Source organism: Protobothrops mucrosquamatus, unplaced genomic scaffold, assembly GCF_001527695.2.
Source record: "Protobothrops mucrosquamatus isolate PMUCROS unplaced genomic scaffold, P.Mucros_1.0 scaffold24, whole genome shotgun sequence".
NCBI lineage: Eukaryota > Metazoa > Chordata > Lepidosauria > Squamata > Viperidae > Protobothrops > Protobothrops mucrosquamatus.
Window position 1 is genome coordinate 1,307,854 of NW_015386409.1, and position 17,978 is coordinate 1,325,831.

The 17,978-nt window shown below is 40.6% G+C and overlaps 2 protein-coding genes across 2 annotated transcripts in view; one reads left to right on the forward strand and one right to left on the reverse strand.

Annotated features, from left to right (window-relative positions):
• Nucleotides 1–3,934, reverse strand: part of SCP2 (sterol carrier protein 2) — a 33,177-nt gene extending 29,243 nt beyond the window's left edge. Inside the window, exon 1 of the mRNA XM_015810890.1 lies at nucleotides 3,761–3,934. Coding sequence (XP_015666376.1) covers nucleotides 3,761–3,838 — 78 coding nt within the window. The 5' untranslated portion in view covers nucleotides 3,839–3,934. The remainder of the gene's footprint in view (nucleotides 1–3,760) is intronic.
• Nucleotides 3,935–4,938: 1,004 nt separating this feature from the next.
• On the forward strand, nucleotides 4,939–17,145 carry ECHDC2 (enoyl-CoA hydratase domain containing 2). Its single transcript, XM_015810891.1, has 10 exons — nucleotides 4,939–5,271; nucleotides 7,097–7,164; nucleotides 7,433–7,520; nucleotides 8,711–8,797; nucleotides 10,845–10,937; nucleotides 11,162–11,218; nucleotides 12,878–13,065; nucleotides 13,540–13,590; nucleotides 15,102–15,149; nucleotides 16,326–17,145. The coding sequence occupies exons 1-10, from the start codon at nucleotides 5,124–5,126 to the stop codon at nucleotides 16,401–16,403; spliced, it is 906 nt and encodes a 301-aa protein (XP_015666377.1). The 5' UTR covers nucleotides 4,939–5,123; the 3' UTR covers nucleotides 16,404–17,145.
• The last annotated feature ends 833 nt before the right edge of the window (nucleotides 17,146–17,978 follow it).

Genomic DNA, 17,978 nt, shown 5'->3' on the forward strand with positions numbered 1-17,978 from the left:
CCGAGGCGTAGCTGGCAAGCGGCAGAGACGGAGCAGGCCGACCACCAGCTGGCCCAGCCCAAGGGAGGTAAGGCACCCGCCGGAAAAGGGGAAAAAATGGCGGACAAAAAAAATGGCGGACAGCCTTGCTTGGCGACCCCCATGAAATGGTCGATCGACCCCAAATGGGGTCCCGACCCACAGGTTGAGAACCACTGCTCTACAAGAACCCTGTGAGGTAGGTTGGGTTGAGAGAGAGTGACTGGCGCAAGGTCACCCAGCTGGCTTTCCTGGGTAAGGCAGGACAAGAAGTCCTGGTCTCCCACTTTCTAGCCTGGCCCTTAACGACTAGACCAAATTGGCTCTATTTTCAGAGTAATTCAAGCTAACCTTGAGAAATCCTCAAGTTATAATGGCAATTGGGACTGGGATTGCCTTTGCTAAGCAATGCAGTTCTAAAGTGTGATGTCACATGACTGCATCACTTAGCAACGGCGATCCAGGCAATCCCAGCTGCTGTTGTAACCCCAAGACATGCGAGTTATTAAGCAGGAAAGCAGCAGGTGTCCCAGGTAAGGAGCACAGGGGTACTGTGGGAGATCCTGGGCAGCTTGATACAAGCCATGCACAACTTGGGGAGGACAGGGCTCCGTGCACGGATGTCTGCAAGTGAGAGCAAGGAAGCCCAGAGATGGAGGACACAGGGTGAGTACGTGCGAGTACAGGGAGGGCCAAGGAAGGAGGGCACAGCACCAAATGATTTGAGACCTCACAACAAACCTGTGAATTGGTTTGGGCTGAGTGAGAGTGACTGGCCCAAAGTCTCCCATCTGGCTTTCATGTCTAGGGCAAGATTAGAACGCACAGTCTCCTGCCAATACAGGACCAGAACCAAGAAAATAAATAATTAGGTACATCTAAAGGACAACGACTCAGAGGTCTCCATGCTAATATTTAATTTACTGTGCAACCTCTGGGGACTAGGACTTATGGACTGTTCCAAATTACATTAACAAGATGTTTATATTCTGTATTCAGGATAACTGAGGAGAGAAGACAAAGAGAGTTTGGTGTACAGCCATGCACAGTGTTCATACATCCCTTAAAAGACAGCCCTTTACAGGCAGTCCTCGACTTATGACCACAATGAAGCCCAACATTTCTGTCGTTAAGCAAGACATTTGTTAAGTGAGTTTTGCCCATTTTACAACCTTTCTTGCCCCAGTTGTTAAGTGAATCACTGCAGCTGATAAGTTAGTAACTCGATTCTTAAGTGAATCTGGCTTCTCCATTGACTTTGCTTGTCAGGAGGTCACAAATGGCGATCACATGACCTTGGGATCCAGCAATGGTCATAAATAAGAACCAGTTGCCAAGCATCTGAATTTTGATCACAGATCATGGGAATGCTGCAAAGGTTGTAACTGTGAAAAACAGTCATAAGTCACTTTTTTCAGTGCCATTGTAACTTTGAATGGTCACTAAATGAACTATTGTAAGTTAAGGACTACCTGTAAAGGGCTGTCTTTTAAAGGATGTACGAACACTATGCATGGTTGTACACCAGGGATGTCAAACTCGTCGTGTCACATGACATGTCGCGACGTATCGCAACTTTTTCCCCCTTGCCGGAGCTATGGTGAGTGGGGCTTCCACGTGATGCATCTGGCCCCAGGCTGGCAGTTTGACACCCCTGTTGTACACCAAACTCTCTTTGTCTGTCTCCTCAGTTATCCTGAATATAAACATCTTGTTAATATAATCTGTAATTTGGAACAGTCAATAAGACCTAGGCAACATGGATTAAAAAATTGCTTCTCCAGAGGTTGCACAATAAATTAAATATTAGCATGGAGAGTACTCTGTAGTACTCTGAGTACTCTAACTTCAGTCTCCATTTGTAGTACAGGAACAAATTGGGACTTTTCTTACAGAGCTCTTGTCAGAAATGTCTAAACAACATAATGCCAAGGACTCTCAAAGGGAACAACACCATTAACATTTATAATAGCTTGAGAAGTGCAATTTCTCAGTCCAGTTGTGATCTTGCAATGGGATCCAGATCATCCTTCAAGTTATATAAAAAAAATCCTATTGAGCACAAATCTCCCCCACCCCCACCAGTAGTAAACCTAACCTTTGGATGGGCTTGGAGGAGCCACCGCTCCCTCTCATTCTAATCTACATTACAAAGCTGTTCTAAGGATAAAGCTCTAAACAAGCCACAATGAAGTGAGAGGATTTTACTTTTGGGTAAAGACAGAGCCAATTTGGTGAATTGATTAAGGCACCAAAGTAGAAACCGGGAGACAGGGAGTCCTATAGGCCAGGGCTTTTCAACCTTTTCACCCACTGTACCACTTTTAGGATATGGCAATATCCGAGTACCACCAGTCGCCTAGCAAGGTGTCAAAAACTTCCTCCTGTCTGAGGTTTCCATTGTTGTGAGCATTTCTGTTGAAGATTGGCAGCGGGGGTGGGGTGGGGGGTGTTTGGTTTTTATTCCCCTTGTCTGCTGGGTGGTTGCAGCAGTTTTTGGTCACTTCACATGACCCTGGAACACTGTGACCGTCATAAATATGAATCAGTTGCCAAGCATCTGAATGTAAATCACAAGACCCTGGAGATGCTGCAACATTCCAGCTGATCGGCGCTTCTTCTGGGCTCAGCAGAAGAGCCAGGATCAGCGCCGAGCTCCAGCTGGAGCCTGGCACTGATCCTGTCGCTTCCACTGAGCCCTGACAGTCCCGAAGAAGCGCCGATCAGCTGGAAAGCGGCACTGATCCTGGCGCTTCCGCTGAGCCCTGACAGCCCTGAAGCTCCAGCCATCTGTCGCTCAGGCTTGTGCGGTGCTGCCACCGGTTCAGCTCATTCCCCTCCCCCACTACCACTTTTCTAGGATGGTCGCGTACCACCTGCCAGGTGCCAATGTACCACAGGTGACACCCGTACCACTGGTTGAAAAGCCCTGCTATAGGCACTCTGCTCATCCGGTTTTGGAACAAAATGGTGAAAAGGGGGAGGGGGTATTAAAAAGGTAAAAAAACACCAATTGTCACTGGAGAATTAAGAGGAGGTCAGAACTGTATTAACTGGTTCCACGACCTTTTCCTTAGAATGTTAAACTTACCAAATATGAAAAACACTGTCTTAGAACATCCGTACTTGTGAAGTCCTGCAGAGAACAATTTGTAAAGCCAAACAAGATTGCCCCATCCTTGGGCTGATCCTGGCCACATGAGAGGGATTCTTTTAAGAAAACCTATGCCCCACTGCAGAGAGGTTTGCCACCCAGTTAATTTAAGATGTCTGAATGGCTATAAAGTATAACTCTAAAGAGAGCCATTGTTATAGTTATTAAGGCATCAGGCAATAAACCGGACAACCAGGAGTTCCAGCCTTCGTGACCTTATGCCAGTCACTCTTGCCCAGCCCTAGGAAGAAGGCAATGGTAAACCCCTTCCTAAATGTTGACAAGAAAACTGCAGGGACTGGTGCAGTTGACTCGAAGGCACGCATGCACACAGTGCGAAATGAGGGATAGGGAGGGGCAGCACCGTGTCTCTCTTGGGGGGAATGCTGGGTTTATCAAGTGGCTAACGAATAAGTCCCGCTGGGAAGGGAAATCGCTTGCGCCCTCCTTCCCATTTTTCACGCCAATTTCACCAACCCTTTGAAGCAGCCTGCTCTGTTTCAAGACGTGGCCACGGATGATGGCAATTGTATTCCCACTGTAGAACTCAGAATACCCCTCCAAAGTATCCCGGCCCAGTCCAGTTACCTTGGTCATACCCACTCCGATGACAAAAACCCTTTTCCCGACGCGGATCGGGTCCAGGTTGCTGTTGGTCTTGCCCATGATGCTCTCAGGATCTTGCGTGGCCGTAGCACCAAAGACACGCGAAAAGAAATGCACAGCCGCTGCAACAGCGGGCTTTTGACAACACACCCGGAGTAAAGGTGGTGGAAACGGGGGCGGAAACGAGTCTCAATCTCTCCCCACCCTCTTAAAGCGGTAGCATCCGTCTTTGGCGCTCTGCAAATCCAGCCTGAATTCATGAGTCGGAAATACAGGCTGAGCGAGCCTATCCCAGAGTATTGCAGAGTGCTTTAAATCCCCAGCTTTGATTAAAATAAGAGCCCGTTTAGCGGAGGTTAGAGGAAAAACATGCATCCGCTTTTTAGTTAGCAAATTTATATAGCCGCCCATTTCACAAAAAGTGACTCCGGGGTGGCCTACAACCATAAACAGCAATTAAAACCGTGTAACAATTCAAGAAATATCAAATAAAGCCAAAAATAGATATGCCTAAGTTGTTGTTTTTTTTTAAAAAAATCATTGCTTCTCATTTTCATTGCTTTAGAGTTGAATTGCCTCTATAATGATTGACATACAATCTAGAGCAGGACCTGAGATTTTTTTTTATATTTTCTTTAATAAAAAAAAAAAAAGGTAATGGCTACAATGAACAACAAGAATAAAATCAGAGGATCAGAAATCCAACCTAAAGCATCAAAAAAGAGAAAGGGAAAGAAAAGGTATTTGTAACTATGTATACTATTTATCAGATTTTTAAAATGAAAAAAAGTTTATCCTGCCAATGAATCTCAAAAGCCAACATTGGCGTGTGTGGATGGGGAATAATGGGAATCGAAGTCCACATAACTTAAAGTTGCCAAGTTTGGGGGGAAAAAACTGATTTAGGTTGCAAAGAAGAGGACCGTGCCTGCATTGGTGTTATACCACTTTACAATCTCTTGTTATAGTGAGACCCCCCAGAAAATCCCCAAGCTGGCAATTTATTTCTGCACTGCTGCCGAGAAAAGTCTAGGGACTTTGTCCATAAGATCAGCAGTCGGTCTTAACGCTAAGAAGCTTTTGATTATATTTTTGGAATAAAAGAGATTTCGTGCTCGAAAGGGGGCGCTACTGTTTTTTTCCCCTAAAGCGGAGCAGTATTGTACTTTGACTGCTCCGAAAACTAGTTTGCTGTTTGAAACTTGTTTGTTTCAGCTCGCATCAAGATACATGTTATTTTAACGGAACCGTAGCAACTGGGGCTCGCTTGCCCTCCGGCCTTTCTTCGTTAATTCCGGCTTGCCTGAATTGTTAGTTTAATTCGGCCCAGCTGCTACGTCCTAAAATGCTCCGCCTGGGCCAAGCCACCGCTGTGTTGCGATTACTTTCTACGGAGAGCTGCTTGGGGATTGGAGGCATCTCCCCGAGAAGATCCGCGTCCGGAGAGAAGAAAAAAGAGATTCTGTTACACGTGCATGGAAAGGCAGACTGCGGTAAGTGACTCCTGGATCCCTCTCGAAGGCACACAAGGCCACAGAAACCATGCAGTGAAACGCCTGTATCTTGGAAGAGGCCGGCCATCGTGCCCCCTACTACCCACTAGGCTGAAGGAAGGAATTTTCCCTTTCCCACAACTGAGCGGTTAGGGAGAAGACACACAACGCCACCTGATCAAAGTCCGCGCGCTCTTCCTTTCGCGATCCAGGACACTGTAGGCCGCGGGCCAATCGTAGAAGACCTCGGGGACACACCCCTTTATTAGCTATGCGGGGAAGGCCAATCGCCAACCGTCACCGGAGGATTTAGATTTTAGAGAGAGCCGCAATTGTATTCATTAAGGGATTCCCTTCTCTTAGAACGGGTGAACTTCCAGAATTCCTCAGCGAGCTTGCTGGGGAATTCTGGGATTTGAAATCCACACATCTTAAAGTTGCCAAGTTTGGAGAAAAAAACCAACAACACACACACATCTTAAAGTTGCCAAGTTTGGAGAAAACAACAACAACACACACTGCCTTGGAACGTCTGTAGCTGTCAGAGGGCCCTGGAAAACCAAACTGCAAAGCCAAACAAGGTTACCTTTGGACTTATTTTGGCTGCCTGAGAATGCTTGGTTCCTTTAAGGAAATTAATGTGCCACTGCAGAGAGGCTTTCCATACTCTTAATGGTAGCAAATGAAATTTAAAATGTTTGTATAGCTATAAAGCGTAACTATGAAGCAGTATACTTGTAAATAGACTTGTGCTTAAGTCTAAAACACCAGTTTGGTGTTTTGGACTTAGGCACAAGGCCACCTGAATGACCTTAGACCAGTCACTTTCTCAGCCCTAGCAAGCAAGCAGTGGCAAGCCACATATGAAATCTTGTCACAAAAACTGCAGGGATTTGTTTTCACCAGAAACAAAGACTGACTCAAAGATGCATACACACACCAAAAAAGCCCTAAAATATCCATGCATAACAGAAGAGCAGAAAGCACAAAAGTCAATGATGCACACTTCCCCCTTCCACTCAGTTCGTCCTGTTTGAGAATGAAATGTGGGAAAAGGATGTACAGGTAGTCCTCGACTTAGGACCACAATTCAGTCCAAAATTTCTGTTGCCAAGTGAGATAGTTATTAAGTGAATTTTGCCCCGTTTTACGACCTTTCTTCCCAGAGTGGTTAAGTGAATCACTTGCAGCTATTAAATTAGTAACACAATTGTTAAGTGAATCTGGCTTCCCCGTTGACTTTGTTTGTCAGAAGGTCATAAAAGTTGATCGAGTGACCCCGGGACACTGCAAATGTCATAAATGTGAGTCAGTTGTCAAGCTTCTGAATTTTGATCACATGACCAGTGGGGTGATGCAATGTTTGTAAGTGTGAAAAACGTCATAAGTCACTTTTTTCGGTGCCATTGTAATTTCAAGGGGTCACTAAATGAACTGTTGTAAATAGAGGACTATTAAAAAGGTAAAGGCAGCTCTGCTTTCACAACTCCTTAGACATCTGCAATGTAGAAGTATTTTACAGTCTTCTTTGAAACAATTTCCTGACAGCTCTCCAACCCTGACCTTAATTAGTTTCTGAGCCCAGATTTACTCATCTGTTTCACTGCTGCTTTTATTCCTAGATTTGCTTTTTAGGCTTCTCCGAGATGATTGTGGTTAAAAACAAAAACAAAAAAACTCCTGAAGCACAGTATTTGAATTTCCTAATATTTTATTATGACCTTGAGCTGAATGTTACTCTGGAATTGTTTTGCTTATGTAAACAATTAAGACACAAAACCTCTTTTTTTAAAAAAAAAATATGTTATTCTTTTGGGGAGTAAAGGAATTGCAGAAATTCAGATGAACAGACCACATGCCAGAAACGCCCTGGGAAAAGTGTTTGTGGACGAAGTAAGTGATAGTATTTATTTAATTTTCCTTTATATAGATATTATTTGAAAGGCTATGGGTGTCCAAGGTCACCATAATTGTCAATGAATGGTAGTTTCCTAGATATTAGGGCAGATTTTGTAGTAGGAGCCACATGCTAAAAACAAATTATGCACTTAGCAGTTTATACATATTTTATCAGCTAAAGTGTGGTCACATATACACAGCTGTGGCCTCAAAGAAAGATTTCATTGAATTGAATATTGGATTTATTCTCTTTTTTCATTAGTTATATGAAATCCTTGATGTTCTCCGTTTTGATGAAAGTATACGTGCTGTAATAGTCAAAAGCAAAGTAAAGGGTGTTTTTTGTGCTGGTAAGTAAAGCTGTTTTTTTAATTTGAAAAAGTAAAAAAACTGAGAATGAGTGGAAGAAAATATATCACCTGACCTATCCTTTCCACTTGGTTGTTTAATAAAATATATTTTCGGTATCAGTGACAAGGCTTTTTAGAAGTGGTTTGTTATTGTCTTTTTCCTTGGGCTGAAAAAAATGGGGACTGGCCCAAGGTCACTAACCTGGTTTTGTGCCTAAGGCAAGACTCATGGTGTCCCAGTTTCTAGCCTGATGCCTTAACCATTACACCAAACCAGCTCTCATTATTTTATTTATTTTATATTTTATTTTAGGGACAATTGCTTCTAATCACTAATTTAATTTATATAGACTTTTTTTGTCCCACCTGGTTTTTTGTCACCTTTGTGGTGACCAAAACAAATCTAGTTTTAGTAACCACATTACAAAAAAACATGTTGAGACTTTGGAAAAAGTGCAGAGAAGAGCAACTAAGATGATTAAAGGCCTGGAGACTAAAACATATGAAGAACAGTTGCTGGAATTAGGTATGCCTAGTCTGGAAAAGAGAAGGACTAGGAGTGACATGATAGCAGAATTCCAGTATTTGAAGGGCTGCCACAAAGAAGAGGGGTCAACTCATTTTCCAAAGCACCAGAAGGCCAGACAAGAAACAATGGATGGAAACTAATCAAGGAGAGAAGCAACCTGGAATTAAGGAGAAATTTCCTAACAAATGAGAATAATTAACCAGTGGAACAGCTTGCCTTTAGAAGTTGTAGGTGCTTCATCACTGGAGGTTTTTAAGAAGAGATTGGACAACCATTTGTCTGAAACGGTATAGGGTCTTCTGTTTGACTAGAAGACCTCTTAAGGTCCCTTCCAGCTCTATTATGATTGATTGTTTTGAGAGTGTGACTTCTGACATTATAGACATAAATATGTCTACCGATGTAAATAATGTTAATATTATTTACTATTTATATATTAAATAGTAACCAATATCATTAGTGAATAATATATATTTATATAGATGAACTGCTTGAGTCTTACTTCTTACTTAAGTACGCTTACTTACTTAAGTGGACTTTTTTCTACCATCATATGACTCTTCTGTAGTTCATGCAGCAGATATTGATGTATTTGAAACTTTACCTTCAAGCGTTTCTCTTCCTGCATTTCCCAAATGATGCCTTGGTTTGGCAAATGTAGGTGCTGACTTAAAAGAGAGAGCTCGAATGAATGATTCTGAAGCTGACCATTTTGTTCAGAGGCTCAGAAGTTTAATGGACAACATTGGTAAGTACCTGATGGGTCCCTTTGTTCACAAGTTACTCAGTCTTTAATATGAAGCACAGTAGGAAGCCTTTTTGTCATCCATAAAGCAAAAATAAATACTTTGAGGCCTCCCTTGTTTTTTATATTATCTGCCAGATATCAGCAATGTGATGTTGGCTGCCCCTGCCTGTTTTGAATCTAACTTCTACATCTGTTATATCTCAGTCCAAATATCGTGGATACTATTTTACTAGCCCGTGAGATCACTGCAATTGTTTTGATAGTTTGAGCATTGTTTGGCACTGTTTGAGCATTGTTTGGAATGTAGAGTGATTTCTTTTTTCCTCATCTTGACCATTGTTGTGTTTTTCGTACATGTTTACAAACTACAAGTAGCACTTGAAGCACCATCCTATAAGATTTTAAATGGTTCAGCAGTATTTTCTAGGGCCCATTTAAGTTTACAAGTCGTCCTTGTAAGGGACGTGTCTAACACACAGCCTGCAGGCCTCACACAGCCCAGACAGCCAGTAATGCATCCCCACAAGATTGTACACTTTCGACATTATTAATGTGATTTATACACATTAACTATATTATATATTTTGTATGTGGCCCAAGACAATTCCTCTTCTCTCAACGTGGCCCAGGCAAGCCAAGAAGTGGCACATCCTTGACCTACAACCATTTGTTTAGTGACTGTTTGAAGTTATGACATTGCTGAAGGAATGGTGGTTAAGACTGTCCTCAGACTTCTAGCCATTACTGTATCCCCACAGCCAGGTGATCACGATCTGAGTGCTTGGCAAACAGCTTGTTACTACATCCTATTACAATGCTCCATAATCACGCGCTTGTCATTTGTAATCTTCCCTACCACTTTTCCAAATGATCAATAGGAAAACCGGCAGCTGCCCGTTTGTTGATAGCTCAAAATTGGAAGAGTAAAGTTCTACCTACAATGGAGGACTGGAGATTGAAGGTTTCGTATCTTGCTGAAATGGCAAAAATTTCGGCTTATTTGAAGAATCATTCAAATGAACAATTTTTATCAATATGGAGAAGATGGATTGTTTATATTCAAAAAAAGCATAGAATGGTGGAATATAACCTAGGCTTTTAGATAACTTGTTTCTTTTTTTATATATTTCACCTACTTATGTAGAATAATATTTTGTGGAGTTAGGGATATTAATAGTAGTTTACTTNTATTATAGCATTGTGATGTATTTGTGATGTGTTTTTTTTTTATGATGAAAATAATAAAAAATTTATATTTGAAAAAAAAAAAAAATAGGAAAACCGGCAGGAAAATCACTAAGTCTCCCTCAGCCCTTCTGCCCTTGTGCCATGCTGGCCACTTGCACATTCCCGAGTCTCGCAATGGCTTCTTCCCAGCACTTGTGTACCTCTGTGCACTCTTGGGCGTCCTCCCCAATGTCATATGTTGAGGACTACTTTTACTTGTCAGAATGCTAGCTGTAAAGACAACCCTTTTTCATTTCATCAATCATGGAATCTTTTTTTTCTAAACTGTAGTTCTGTATAGGTAGTCCTCAACTTACAACTGTTCGTTTAGTAACTGTTCAAAGTTACAGCGGCACTGAAAAACGAGACTTATGACCGTTTTTCACACTTACAACTGTTGCGGCATCCCCATGGTCACATGATCAAAACTCAGATGCTCGGCAACTGATTCACTTTTATGACGGTTGCCGTGTCCCTGGGTCATGTGATCCCCTTTTGCAACCTTCCGACAAGCAAAGTCAGCGGGGAAGCCAGAGTCACTTAACAACCATGTTACTAACTGAACAACTGCAGTGATTCACTTAACAACTGTGACCAGAAAGATCGTAAAATGGGGCAAAACTCACTTCACATGTGTCTCACATAGCAACATAAATTTTGGGCTCAATTGTAGTCATAGGTCGAGGACCACTTGTATATTACTGCCATTTGTGCTTTATATTTTCCTTCTCCAGTAGATTCTCCACTAGATTCTTGTTGCTTTTTCTTTTATTGTGCCATTTTTGCAAAAATGTATTTCATGATCTCGTAATGTTTGCAGCTGCATTACCAATGCCGAGTATTGCTGCAATTGATGGCTATGCTTTGGGTGGCGGCTTGGAGATGGCGCTAGCTTGTGATCTCCGAGTAGCAGGTGAGAATATCAGTATATCCAATACTTTCTGTTCCTATTCTGAAAACAATTTAATTTAATTCAACCTGTAGCATCTAAAAATCATAAGCTGTTGACATTATTGCCCTGTCTTATGAACTTGGTCCAGCCAAACTGTATATTTTTAAGACTTATTAAATGTGTGCTACATTTATACTAGTCTAACATTTTCATCTTGTATATGTCTTTTTTTCCTTCCAAATCAGCATCGTCAGCTAAAATGGGTTTAATTGAAACTACCAGAGGACTTTTCCCTGGTGCAGGTAAGGTTGCATGATCAATTTTCCAGATATTATACTGTTATATATATATATATAGTTTGCACATATGCCTGGAACTGTCAACTAAGATCATCTTCAGGTTTCTCAACTCTCCCAGGAATCAAGCTGCTATTATATGTTGTTTTCTGCTCTGTCGAGCAGAGGAGTAGATCTGCTACTCCTCTCTCTCCCACATAGAGTTTCCCCTCTTTTTTCCCTTGTTCTGGAAATGAATGTAGCCAGGTAAAATGAGAATAAATCTGTTGATTTATATAGCCCCTCCATTTGCCAGGTGAAAGAGAACTGATTAGCTCATGAAAACTGCCCTGCTTTTGCCACCCAATTGAGAGGACCCTAAATGTGAAAAAAAAAAATAGGGTAGCGGCTCTGCTGGATTAGCTTTCTTTTAGCTAAGGAAGAAAAAAATGAAATCCCAAAAGCTTTCTTTCCTGGTTATGGAAATGTAATTGTTTTGAGGTGGCAATGTCAAAAAACATAGTTATGCTAAACTTTGAATCCAAGTAAATCAATGCAAGGTTCCCATGATTGAGAACAGGACTTTTTCACGAAAATGATTACGGTGAAATCTCGATTCGTCATGCCTCAGTGCAATGGGCTTAGTTTGCAACACATCATTTTTATGTTATTTGTGCAATGTTATAGTCAAGCAACTCCCAGAAATCACTTTTACAACATACTTTGATATTTAAAAGACATTAAGAAGTATCAGAAAATTGCTTATACCAATTATTCTATTAACACAAGGTTCCACTATACCAGGGGTAGGCAACCTTGGCTCTTTTATGACTGGTGGACTTCAGCTCCCAGAATTCCTGAGCCAGCATGGCTCAGCTTGGAATCCTCTCCCTTTCCCCTCAGCATGGCTGGCTCAGGAATTCTGGGAGTTGAAGTCCACGAGTCATAAAAGAGCCAAGGTTGCCTACCCCTGCACTATACCAATATGATTTATATAAGTATAAAGACATTTAGATATGACTTTGGGAAAAGTATAAAAAAGAACTACTCAGGAGGGATTTTCAGAAAAGAAGATACAGTTCTAACCCTACCTTTATTTTTGTTTAATGTTACCTGAGGCAGAGAGAAACTTGGGCAGGCTTTCATTCTACCATCCTACCTCTTTTACTATAAAAAAAACATTCTTGAAATTCCTACTGCTCCTGTTTCTGGCCTATCTTACAGGGCTGATTTGTACGAATCTAGTTTGATATCAGTAGGCTAGTAAGAACTAGATTTCAACCCAAGTAAATCTCCAAAGAACCATCAGCGGAATTTAGGAGAAACACTGTAATCGCTACTTTTAACTTTAGCGATATGGATTATTCTGTGTGCAATTAAATAATAGAATAACAGAGTTGGAAGGGACCTTGGAGGTCTTCTAGTCTAACCCTTACTCAACCAGGAGACCCTATACCATTCTAGACAAATAAATGGCTATCCAGTCTCTTTTTAAAAGCCTCCAATGGTGGAGCACCCACAACTTCTGAAGACAAGCCATTCCACTGGTTAATTGTGCTCACTATTAGGAAATTTCTCCTTAGTTCTGCGTTACATTTCTCCTTGAAATTGAAATGGAAACCAAGGCATATAACAACATTCTGTAACATCTGATTGATGAATTTTGCATTTTTTTTTCCTGTCTAGGTGGAACCCAGCGCTTACCACGCTGCATTGGCATTGCCCTTGCCAAAGAGCTCATTTTCACTGGCAGACAGATTGATGGGCAAGAGGCTTTCTCCATGGGGTTACTTAATCACACAGTACCACAGAATGAGGAAGGAGATGCAGCATACCAAAAGGCATTAACTTTAGCTGAAGAAATAGTTCCTCAGGTTAGTGTGTTCTTCACCCTCCTCTCTATATCGCTGAAGAAACAATATGTTTCTGCTTGTTAAAAATAGAGTACTTTTTATTGAAACCACAGTTTCAACTTTGGCATCAGGAGTCTTGATGGTATCTTGTTTTTGTTTTTATGAAGAAAAACCGAAATAGACTCCCTCAAAACTCCCTGAATAGTGTGTGTTCTGCAAATTTGAAGTATCTTCCTTTTTTTTTTTTAGTAATTTATGCAATATACACCATAGCCAGTCCTGTGTTTACTCATTGTGAAAATGCTGTATTGTAATCTGTAGCACTTGTTGATTATGGGTTCCTCTTTAAGGCACTTTGTACAGACTAGTTATGTGTGGGATTGAATTAATGTTGTGTGTGTGTGTGTGTGTGTGTGTGTGTGTGTGTGCGTGCATATGTACCTGTGTACATGTAAACATATTTCTGATTCAAAAATGTTTCTTTTCTTTTCAAAGGCTCCAATAGCTGTGAGGCTGGGTAAATTGGCTATAAACAAAGGGATTGAGGTAATGATTTATTACAACAAGCTTTCTTCAATTTATATTTAAGGTTTCACAGAAAGGAAGAGAAATAATGTTTTAAAAAGACATACATTTTATTACAGCTTCCAGAACTAAGGTGCAGAAATTCAGTCCACTAATATTGTAGCAAGAGTTAAAGTTGTCCGTATCTTTTTCTTGCCATTTTGTGGCCATCTCTACATTTGCAGTCCAGATCTGATAATTTGATATGAGTGACAGGTCTGTTTCATTGTCTGAATCAGAACCAGAGATAAGACATGTACTAATGACCATCATTGCTTCTTCATTCTGATGCTGCGTTTTCAATATTAGTGAAAGGAGACAAAAATGTCTTCACCAGGATAGAGAAGTGGAAGAAATAACGCCCTTATAAATCACCATTTCCATACAACACTGAGGCTTAAACTACTATTACTATAGAACCTTTTCCTGAGTTTACATCCTGTTGCGTGTCAGGAGGGACAACATACTGTACAGAATAACAGCATTCTGTTATACAGAAGATCAGAGTTGGAAGGGACCTTCAAGGTCCCTGGGAGGTCTTCTATCTAGTCTAACCCCTCGCTCAAGCAGATCTTATACCATTTCAGACAAATGGCTGTCCAGTTTCTTCTTAAAAACCTCCAGTGATGGAGTACCAGCAACCTCTGAAGGCAAGCTGTTCCACTGATTGATTTTCTGTCAGGAAATTTCTCTTTATTTCTAGGTTGGGTCTCTCTCCTTTATTCATTTCCATCCATTGCTTCTTGTCTTGTCTTTAGGTGCTTTGGTGAATAGATTGACCCCCCCTCTTCTTTGTGTCAGCCCTAGATATTGGAACAGTTATGTCATCCGCAGTTCTTTTCATTAGACCAGATGCCCAGTTCCTGCACTGTTAAATGTTTTGGCCTCCAGTCCCCTAAACCTCGTTCTTGCTCTTCTTTGCACTCCTTTTAGAGTCTCAACATGGTTTTATTTTGTGGCGACCAAAACTGCAGTATTCTAACTGTGATCAAGTGGTACTAACACTTCACATGATCTTGATTCTATCCCTGTTAATGCAGCCTAGGACTATGCTGGCTTTTTTGGCAGCTGCCAGCTCACTAGTGGCTCATATTTATGTGGTTGTCCACATAAATGTTATCTTAAATGTAAGTTTAAAATGTAACTTAATTAAGTGTTATTGTAGGCGACATGGATAGTGTGTATGTGCACATACAGCAATTGCACAGGCTCATTTTCCTACTGAAATTCCCACAAGGTTGTTTACCTCTGGCGCAATCCAAACATCTCTACTCTGGGTATGTAATGTAGCTGCGCCTATAATAAATCTGTTAATGTTTATGTACCAAAAGCTTTGCTTGGTAGAGAGAACCTTGTCTTGTGTCACTGATGAAACCTGGGGGAAGTCCAGCATGATGATTATAATTCATTACAACTATACTTCAATATATTATTTCTGAATTGGTAACCTGGTACCGCTTTCCTTCAGGCAAAAATGTTTTCTTTCTTTTCAGGTTGATATTGCCTCAGGAATGGCTATTGAAAGAATGTGCTATGCTCAGGTAACCCCATGTTTTCTTTTTTTTAAAAAAATGTTTCTTGCCCCTCCCCCCCAAACATTAGGGAATCTCATGGTGTAACAATACAAATATTAGTAAAAAGAGCCAGATGTTTCCACATTTTAGCTTCAGTGTGTGTTCTTCTCAGATATTTGGGCTGCTATACTTTTCTCCATCCTTCAGATCTGAATAATACAAATAAAGCACCCACACCCCACATCAGATCAATTAAAAAAAACAGTACATTGAATTGCAGTTCTTGTGTATTCATTCACATACACACACAGATCCCAAACTACACCTGCCTTTTCTTTCTTTCTTTAATAATATTTGGAGACGGCCCAGCTCCAAAATGAGCCTGGACAGTGTAGATCAAATAAAAAACAATTATGAAACCCAGTGAGTATTATTTATTTATTTTTGAGACACAGAGCCCATCTATTAGGAGTTTTGACAGGAGAAAGAAACAACAGGAGCTGGAAACTAGGACAATGCTGTAGAGCCGTGATGCCGAACCTATGGCACGGGTGCCACAGGTGGCACGCAGGGCCCTTTTTGTGGGCACGCATGCCGTCGCCCCAGTCCTAGCTCTTCAGCTGGGTTTTATAAAACCTTTTCGCTTTAGGCCTCTGCTGCCGTGTGCAAAAAAAAACAAAAAAAGGTTCAATCACTTAATCAATTTTAACTTCTCACAGGGAAAAAAAAAGACCTCACAAAGTTGGAATTGATTGATTGAACTTTTTAGTCCTACCCAGTCTGCTGTTACCACCGCAGCCACGCCTACCCAATGGGCCACATCCACCCGGCACCCAACAATACATAAGTGGGTTTTGGGTTGCAGTTTGAGCACTCAGTCTCTAAAAGGTTCGCCATCACTGCTGTAGAGGTTTTGGACTTTAACCCCAATTACCCTATGCCAGGGGTAGGCAACCTTGGCTCTTTTGTGACTCGTGGACTTCAACTCCCAGAATTCCTGAGCCAGCCATGCTGGCTCAGGAATTCTGGGAGTTGAAGTCCACGTGTCACAAAAGAGCCAAGGTTGCCTACCCTTGCCCTATGCCTACAATCTTGGGAAGTTTGAGGAGATGGGAAATTTTGGTGTATCAATCAAAGGCTTGAAAGTTTTTGAAAAGATTAAGAGATGAAATATTAAATGATTGACTTGTATTTTAAACGCAGAATCTCCCTACCAGAGACCGCCAGGAAGGAATGGCTGCTTTCATTGAGAAACGACTTCCAAAATTCACTGGTAAATAAGGCTAACACTGTTTCTGAAAGTGCCTGAATACAATACAAGGAGGTGATCAAAAGGCTGTGCCTTATTGGAAAGCTTTTCCTTATAAGCTTTAGGCTTAATGTTTTTCGGGGGTTTTTTTGGCTTGGAATCTGTTTTGGATGTCAAGAACTAAACAGTAATAATGTAAAGGGTATTACTGTTCAAATATGACAGTAATGAAAAAAATCATTTTCCAACCAAAGCCCGCACTTATGAGGGAGAGAGTAACACTGACTATTACTGCACAAGAAAACTTTTATCCAGCGAGACAGCAGCAGTTGGTGATTTTGCAGCTTTTCTCTTTTTTTCTGTCACAATGTTCACTTAGGAACAGATTTCAGTTGCTAAATGAGGAGAGACTGTGTTATCATCCCAAAGAGCAAGCAACTGCATTTGTTAGATTTTATAAGCAATGTACAAAAAAATAAGATTCTTCTCCAAAGAAAATTTACAATAATGTATAAAGTCACCTTTGAATCAGCTTCAGCTTCTGGTAATTTATAATGGATAAACCAATGCAGTTTTCTTAGTATAGATGGAAGTGGTTTGCCATTGTTAGCTTTGGGATTTTTTTTTAATGGCTATCAAATGCAGAATTTCATGTAATTCCCTAAACATCTTAAGAACTTCAATTATTTTATGACAAAATAATGTAAACCTATATGAGTTTTCTCTACATTTCTGAATTATATAAAGCTCAGAATTAAAAGACTAAACTGAAAATGAGTAAGTATGCCATTGCTTTATTTCCTTACAACAGGAACATTGCTCAATCTATTAATAGTGGGTAGTTCTAATTTCTCCAGACTTGTTTGCTGACATTTTGTTCTTATGAAATCAGAGAGTAGGTAGATATCTTTTAAGGTAGCATCTAAATACTTGATTTGGAGTTAAACTGTATCCTAGTAAAATTTGTAGATCATACAAACTATTCATGGTGGTAAAAAAAAATCCAATACGATCTTGAAGAATTGCAAAAAGATCTGGTTAAACAATTGTTAATCAAATTGCAAATGTTTCGTTTAAATAAATGTAAAATTATGCATAGTGGACAAAAAACATGTAACTTCAATATACAGTAATCAGGAAAAAGATCTTGAGGTTATAATGGATACCTGAAGTAAAGATGTTAATTCAGTGCTCAGTTGTGAAAAATGTGAATTCTGTGTTAGAAAATATTAGGAAAAGGATAGAAAATTATCAGCACTGTAATGGTCCATGCAAGGGAACTAGAAAACTGCATTGTCATGGAGGCTGCATTTGAAAAAAATATATATAAAGTAGAGAACAGGACATCATGGTTTTGAACAACTTTTTAATAAGAAAAGCCTGAAATGTTTGGGATGCCTTAGCATAGAATAAAGACAACTGGGGGCAGGAGAATGATTGAAATACATAAAATCATGCATGGCAAGGAGAAAGGGGAAAGTATTTTTTTTCTCTGGGCCAGGGTTCATTCAATGAAACTAATCAGAAGGAAATTTACCACAGATAAAATAATGTGCTTTATGAAGCACCATTTGCCCATACAACATGTCACAAAAGTCGCCTTGTGG

Bases quoted from the DNA above. Each gene is read 5' to 3' on its own strand.
- ECHDC2 (XM_015810891.1), top strand. From the start codon at position 5,124: ATGCTCCGCCTGGGCCAAGCCACCGCTGTGTTGCGATTACTTTCTACG. The intron at 8,798-10,844 runs GTAAGTACCTGA...TAATGTTTGCAG, and splicing joins AAGTTTAATGGACAACATTG to CTGCATTACCAATGCCGAGT. The intron at 13,591-15,101 runs GTAATGATTTAT...CTTTCTTTTCAG, and splicing joins CTATAAACAAAGGGATTGAG to GTTGATATTGCCTCAGGAAT.